This window comes from the organism of the source record quoted next, assembly GCF_019968985.1.
Source record: "MAG: Porospora cf. gigantea B chromosome Unknown PgB_NODE_1195_length_7183_cov_106.753, whole genome shotgun sequence".
Taxonomy (NCBI): Eukaryota; Apicomplexa; class Conoidasida; order Eugregarinorida; family Porosporidae; genus Porospora; species Porospora cf. gigantea B.
Genome location: NW_027178569.1, coordinates 1 through 7,183, shown reverse-complemented (window position 1 = coordinate 7,183; position 7,183 = coordinate 1). Strand labels below are relative to the sequence as shown.

The following is a 7,183-nucleotide window of genomic DNA, read 5'->3' as shown; positions in this document are numbered from 1 at the left end:
TGGTGTACCATGAGCTCGTGCTGACGACGAAGGAGTATCTCAGAGACTGCTGCACAGTTGAGGCGACATGGCTGGTTGAGTTGGCTCCGAACTTATTCAAGAACGCCGACCCCCACGCAATAAGCAAACGCAAGCAAGACCAGAAAATTGAGCCCCTGTTCAACCGGTTCGAAGAGCCAGACGCCTGGCGGCTTACCAAGCGTCGAGGCTAGTTGTGTGAAATCGCGATTAATGAGCTCGGAAGACGAAAGTGAAGTTCTGTCCGACCAGGAGGAGGTGGTCGAGTTTTCCGACGATGCTTCCTTTGCGGACTTGGGCCTTTGTGAGGAGCTTTGCGAATCGGTGGCAGCCGTTGGATGGACGACGCCAACTGGCATTCAGAGGGCCACTCTCCCTTACGCTCTGAAAGGCAGGGATCTCATCGGTCTTGCTGAGACTGGATCTGGCAAGACAGGTGCCTTTGCCCTGCCGATTTTACAACGTCTGATTGAAAACCCTCAAAGGCTTTTCGCCGTCGTGTTGGCACCCACCAGAGAGTTGTGTGTGCAGATCTCAGAGCAGTTCGGAGCTCTGGGCGCCCTCATCCATGTTGAGACGTGCACCATTGTTGGAGGTCTCGACATGGTTACTCAGGCCATGGAGCTGGCCAAGAAGCCCCACATTATCGTGGCTTCTCCTGGTCGCTTAATCGACCATCTTGAGAATACCAAAGGATTCAACCTGAAGTCTATCAAGTTTTTGGTGATGGACGAAGCAGATAGATTGCTTTCCATGGATTTCGAAGATGCTCTGAATCGTTTGGTACAGATCCTGCCTAGAAGGCGAACGACGTATCTTTTTTCTGCGACCATGACCAAGCGAGTGTCGAAGCTGAAGAAGGCCTCCTTGAGGAACCCAGCCAACATAAGCCTCTCAAACAAGTACGACACTGTCAAAAATCTTGTCCAGACGTGGCAGTTGGTTCCGCATGCGGTAAGTCTAACAATCGCGACGACGGTTTCTCACAATCTCCCCAGCAAAAGTGGGCTTTCGCCGCAGCCTTCGCGAAGTACTACGCAAACCAAACCATGATTGCGTTCTGTAACTCCTGTAAAGGGGCGCACTTGCTGGCTTGTTTCTTCCGGCAATACGGACTTCTGTCAGTGACACTGCACGGTCAGATGACTCAAGCCCAAAGGTTGGGTGCTCTGACCACATTCAAGGCCAAGGAACGTAAAATTCTGGTTGCCACCGAAGTTGGATCTCGCGGGTTAGACATCCCAAACGTCGATATCGTCCTTAACTTCGACGTTCCTACCGGGTCCAAGGACTACGTTCACAGAGTTGGTAGAACCGCTAGAGCGGGAAAATCTGGCAAAGCTCTCACTGTCGTCACCCAATACGATGTGGAGCCTTTCCAAAAGATCGAGGCTGCATTGGGCCACCAGTTGCCTCAAGCGGATGATGTAACTCGTGACATGTGGACAAAGGAGATGGAACAGGCCAACAACTTTTACCGACAGGCTGCTGAGGAGGTGAAGCAATTCGAAGGCGTCGGTAAAAAACGGTTTCGGTCGTCGGGCGGGAAAAGCGCCATGAAGAAACGACGATAATGATTAGCATGGCTGTTTGTGCTTTGAAAGATACGCATTACATCAGAATCGTTGGCCAATTGAGTATGTTCGATGCAGATTGGCGAACAAAGGATAAAAACCGTAAAAACAAGCAACGAAAAACGATGAGGAAAAAAGCTGAAAAAAAGTCAGAACTCCCTCTCATCTGAGAAGTAAGCCTCTGCTCCGACGCCAGCAACACGTTCGAAGTCTTCCGCCACCAACAATTGCGTCGTTAACGCACCAAGATCGTTGGTGGTAGGGCATGTCAACTCCCTGCTCTTAACCTCCGTGTAGAGACGTAACCCTGGCGAGTGGACGATACGCAAGACGTTCAGGGCTTCTCGAAGGTCTTCCCAGGTGCTTTGAGGCAGAACCATAACGTTGCCAGCAATACACAGGCGCTTCACTCCAGCAAAATGCAATAGTAGTTTCACTATGACATCATACCGAACGCTGTACATCGCAGCGCCATTGGCTCCTTCGTCGCGCACGTCGACGAAGTACCAGAAGTTGAGTGCAATGTTCTCCAGGTTGGGGAGAGAAGGCCACACAACATCGCTGTCTGTGAAAGCAGGCAACCACAGATCCGTGAGGTTAGGAGGTAAATGGAGGCGGTCACCTCTGTTCGCGAACGATTGGAGGATGAGCTTTCTAAGGCTGCTTGGCAAGGTCCCAGAATCAAGTTTTTGATTGTAGTCCCTAAGCATCAGAAGTAAGAGACCTTCTGGTAATGCCCCTGGAATCAGCGGCAACATTCGAGAAGACCCGTCCCCGTATTGTTCGATAGACAGCAGTCTGAGGTTTTTAGGCAACCCGCCAGGCGTTAGAGCCTGATGTTGGGTTGCGAGGTGCAATCCAACACGGTTATCCCGTCTCCTCTTAATCGCCCTGCTCCGCTCCCGCGTGAGGATGCCTCGATGTGAGGCTGTTTGCAGTCTTAAGTGATGAAAATCGAACGTGTCTTCGACAGCAACCATGCTTTCGATATTTCAATTTTCGCAAGCAGTCATTATACGACCGTGACAAAACGGACCTATTCTGAGATACGCAGACCATCTGAATAATCAAACGACAACGGTATCTCATTATCACCTTCTGCTACCATCAGCCTGGTGGATGTCATATTGTTTTCTTAGTGCGTTTTGAAGGGCTCTGCGCCAATGAATAGGAAGCCATTTCGTCGGTTTATATCATAAGTTGAGCTGTTTCACTGATTTATATCATGAATTGCGGATGTGGAGCGGCCTGGCGTCCAACTATCGATTCCCTCATAAGCACAACGATGACCCTCGTGTAACGGGTTGCCGATGCCAAGTGTGTCGGCATCACATGGGGCTCACGCCGAATTTTCAACCGGTGGTGAAGGTTCGCAATTGGAGACAGCCTGACGCGTTCAACTCCCACTTTGCTCAAGTTAACGAGGCTCCTCCAGGAAAGAGGACCCTTTGTGGTCCAATTATTGGTCGAGTTACACCTTACACCGCGAGAATTCTCATCGAGGTGGAGTTTTCTGCCACTATTTCGGTAGAGGCCATCGGCATCAATCTGAATCCGGACATCAGTTCTGAAGACCCTGAGGACACATGCCCCGACGAACACCAAGTCGTAATGAAAGTTGCCCTAACTGCCAAGCAACCCGCCATAATCCATCTCAAACGACTCAAGCCGGCACATTGTTACTCCGTAGACATGTCAGCCACCAATCCCTTCGTAGGTTCTTTAAGCTTCCGCACGCCTCCGGTGACGACATCCCTTGAAGCCAAACCTCTCAGTCTGGCATTCATCTCTGGCACATCCAGCGAGCAGCGTCCAGAGGTGCTTACGACGGTGGAGGGCACCGACGTCGTCCTGCAACGTAGGATAGCGCAGGGCGAGGCCGCCCTCTTCAACAAGGGCCTCTACTGGATGGCCATGGACCAGCACGTCGACGTCGTGGTGCACTCAGGGAACTCACTGCGCCTTGTGGACAAACACGCCACAGCCACCTCGCACTTCGCCCAGGCCCTGAATCTTGCGCAGCGGGCCTACTCTCCCGACACCGCGTTCTCTTCCTGCGTCAAGTACTTCCAGACCGTTTACAGAAGCTACCTTTCCGAACCCTCCTTGGCGGGTCTGCTGGCTAACTGCTCCAACATCTTCCTGCTGGGCGAATTCGATCTTGGTCGGGTAGAGGTGGATGTGTCCGAGACAGTTCCTCCCAGTGGTGGTTCCAATCAGTCATCGGAAGCCCCACCACTGCCACCCGGCACGCCTGTAACAGATACCACGGCTCAGATTGTTGTGCTGGCGGCCTTCGAAGTTTATAACCGTTACGCGTACTCCCTGTGGTTCCCTTACAAGCTCCAGACTACCATCGCCGGCGCCCTCGAGGCTCGAAGAGACAGCCACTGCACTGCTTACATGCTCGGCCCGGTGGCATTAGTGTCTCTGGACATCCTGGCTCGGTCAACCCTGTATCCGGAGGACCCCTATCTTCAGCAGCCCGGAACCGAACTCCTCGGAGAGCAACAGTGGTCGGAGTTCAGGAGTAAGTTGGCGGAGCTACGGGGAGTTGACATGCTCCTTGTCCACACTCAACAGCCACTTGTGGGCCAGAACAGCCTGTTTTCCAATGAGTACGCTGACGAGCTAGAGACGGTTCTGGACACCGTTCGCGACTGGGTGCAATGTGAGCCCACGGGAGCTAGGGAGGCCCTGTTGATGGCTACCTCCCGAAGGAAGGTGGACGTTGGGCCCAGGGACTTCGTTCGACAAGGAGAGCATCCCGCATACAACCCCACGATAAGACAGATTACCCTCGGGTCTGTGGACGATCTAGATGACGCGACAACTGGCAAAGCGCAGCCTAGACGCGGGATGATCGGGCGTTGGAAGCACTCCCGGCCGAAGACAAATCAACCCTCTGACAGGCCCTGCGCCGTGCTGGTGCACGCGGCCAAGGAGATATGTGAGGTTCCTCACGATATGAGGATCGGGAAGCGCTTCACTCACGAAGTACCTCGGTTTGGTCATGGCTCAACTCTCAGCTTGTGCAGCGGTCTTTACCCCAAAACCACCTACTGGTCTGTGCCATACACTACTCGAAGTCGGCCTGCGTACCAATGCATCATCCGACCTCGAGGAAGAAAAGAAACGGATTTCGACTATGTTGGGGAGAAGGGGCCGCATTTCACCCTCCCTAATCCCACAGAAGACTCTGTGACGTGCATCTACCGAGACCAAACGGAGGAAATCGTCAAGCCTGTGCGTCTGGCTAGCCAACATCAACTCGTCTACGTCCAAGACGGAATGCTAATTCAAGAGGAAAAGAGAAGCATTAAATCTAAGCCTATGTCATGTAATGTCAAGTGCTGATGGAGCAGAATCCATTCGTGTTCTCCTTCACGCATCCGATGAGGTCAACAGCAGTCTGGGTGGCACCAGCGCAGGCACTCTTGGCGAGGACACGGCAAAGCATCAGGCAGAAGTCCTGATCCCCACTGGCCGACATCGCGACCACACAACCTTCCACAGGATCCAACGTTGTAGTAGTGGTGGTTGGATGTGTCGTGGTTGTGGTTGGACGTGTCGTACTAGTGGTGGTGCTTGTGGACGTTGTAGGTTCTGTGGTTGTTGTCGTGGTGGTTGTTGTGGTGGTGGTAGTTGTAGTGGTGGTAGTTGTAGTGGTGGTAGTTGTAGTGGTGGTGGTGGTGGTGGTAGGAACTGGCGTCGTCGTGGTAGGTAGTTGCGTTGTAGCAGGGGGTGGGATCGTGTTGATTGTCGTGGCACCTGCGGTTGATGTCGTCGAGGGGGGACACGTCGGCGGTTCAGTCTGGGGAATGGCGTCGGCAGAGGGCAGGAGAACTGCTGCATCTGAAGGGGCAAGGAGGGAGGTCTTTACTTCCACGGTCTCGGTGTATTCCACAGTCATTGGTAGCGAGAGATCGACGTGTTGTTCCTTTCCAGCGACTTCGATTGATCCAGGAGCCAAGATGGCAGATTTGGGATCGTCAAGCATTTGCACCTCCACTAACCCAGACTCGACATAATCCCTCGTAGTGCACAGGCGGAAAATTTCCGTTACGCACTGCGCCATTTTTCGGGAGGATGACAGAGGATCCCTGCAGTCGATGCGGCTGGCGTTTTCAACTATGAAGTTACACTTGGAACGGCAAAACTCGTGGAAGGTCTCGTGGTCCACAACAGACAGGAGCTGCACTGAGCAGCCGGCAATCTTTTGTGGTAGAGAAGGTGTCGTGGTGGTTGTGGTTGTAGTTGTAGTGGTTGTCGTAGACGTAGTGGTGGACGGAGTAAACTCACAGTGGATAAACTGATCCTGGACACATCGTGCAAGATCCGCTCCGCTGGAGAACGTGCACATTCTGATGTCTGCCAGAAATCTGCATCTATCGCGGCAGTCGTTCAAAAGGTACTGGGCAATGTCGGACAAGTAAGAAGTAACCTGCGCGACAAGACCGATTTGCTCCTGGCACTCTTCTATCGTAGTTTCCAACCAAACGGAAGCAAGTGTCGGTGTCGGTGTCGTTGGCTTCGTCGTTGTAGTTGGTGTTGGCTCAGACGTGGTGATGGTACTTGTTGTCGTAACTGTTGTTGTGACTGTTGTGGTGGTAGTTGTGACTGTTGTGGTGGTAGAAGTGGTTGTGGTAGTAGTTGTAGTTGTGGATGTTGTGGTAGTGGTGGTGGTTGTAGGTTCATATCTTCGGCAGTAACTATATAGCGTGACGACGCAGTCAGCCAAATCCGCACCATTGCGTGTTTCAGGGCACCATGTGGACCCCGCAAGATACGCGCACTGGCTGCGGCAAAAATCGTTGTACACTGGGAGATGTGCCTTCGCCAAAACACGGGCCTTGCAATCAGAGACCATCTGTGTGTAGCCAAGTTTTCTCAAGCACGCCTTCGGACCAGAAACAACGCCTTTTGCGTAAACCAGCTCTCCGTCGGTAACAAGGCGACAAGGGATTTCGTCAGTGCTCACGAATGAAAAGTAGCTGGGTGAACATCCGAAGCAGCAACCTACCTGCATTCTCGGTCGTCTTTGCAGGCTTCTTGACACGCAGCATAATCGTTCGCAGACGTGACAAATCGGTAGTCATCTTGTGGAACATAAAGCGCATCTTGCAAAAAGCAAGTTTCTGCTAGAACGCCAAACAACGAAACGAGGGAAACGAAACGCATTGTTGGCAAACCGTCTAAAGATGACCGGCAATTCGTTTTAATTTTGAAATAGTGTTGGAGCTTTTTTTGGTTTCTACGAAGCAGTGGTTAAGGCCAGCAGTCCGTAAAATGGACACGGCGAATTCCAGAATTCTAAAACAACGAACCCCACACTAACTAAGTAATTCTGTCAATTTCTCTCTTGAGGATGTTTTTGTTCAACTGGTGAGACCCCCTCATTCATCATGATCTTTTTAGGTTCAAAGATACTCTCGCATGGTTAGGATTGTCCCAGAAGAAGGCAAAGATTTTGTTCCTGGGCCTAGATAACGCCGGAAAGACAACCCTTCTGCACATGCTGAAGGACGATCGTCTCGCCACGTTAACGCCCACGTTGCATCCTCGTGGGTCTCATCGCTTCCACTGACACA

At 52.2% G+C, this 7,183-nt stretch overlaps 3 protein-coding genes across 4 annotated transcripts; 2 read left to right on the top strand and 1 right to left on the bottom strand.

The window, feature by feature from the left end:
* Positions 1-231: 231 nt before the first annotated feature.
* On the top strand, positions 232-1,592 carry KVP17_002443 (uncharacterized protein; the record flags this gene model as incomplete). Its single annotated transcript, XM_068518709.1, has 2 exons — positions 232-972; positions 1,017-1,592. 2 exons carry the CDS (start codon positions 232-234, stop codon positions 1,590-1,592), a joined length of 1,317 nt encoding a protein of 438 aa, XP_068379275.1.
* A 149-nt stretch (positions 1,593-1,741) lies between these two features.
* KVP17_002444 (uncharacterized protein) lies at positions 1,742-2,572 on the bottom strand (the record flags this gene model as incomplete). 2 transcript variants are annotated; one of them, XM_068518710.1, is made up of 1 exon in its annotated part: positions 1,742-2,572. In XM_068518710.1, one exon carries the CDS (start codon positions 2,570-2,572, stop codon positions 1,742-1,744), a length of 831 nt encoding a protein of 276 aa, XP_068379276.1. The 2 variants fall into 2 exon arrangements, with proteins under 2 accessions (XP_068379276.1, XP_068379277.1); XM_068518711.1 differs by having other exon boundaries at positions 1,742-2,350.
* Positions 2,573-2,828: 256 nt separating this feature from the next.
* KVP17_002445 (uncharacterized protein) lies at positions 2,829-4,949 on the top strand (the record flags this gene model as incomplete). Its single annotated transcript, XM_068518712.1, has 1 exon — positions 2,829-4,949. One exon carries the CDS (start codon positions 2,829-2,831, stop codon positions 4,947-4,949), a length of 2,121 nt encoding a protein of 706 aa, XP_068379278.1.
* Between the last annotated feature and the right edge of the window lie 2,234 nt (positions 4,950-7,183).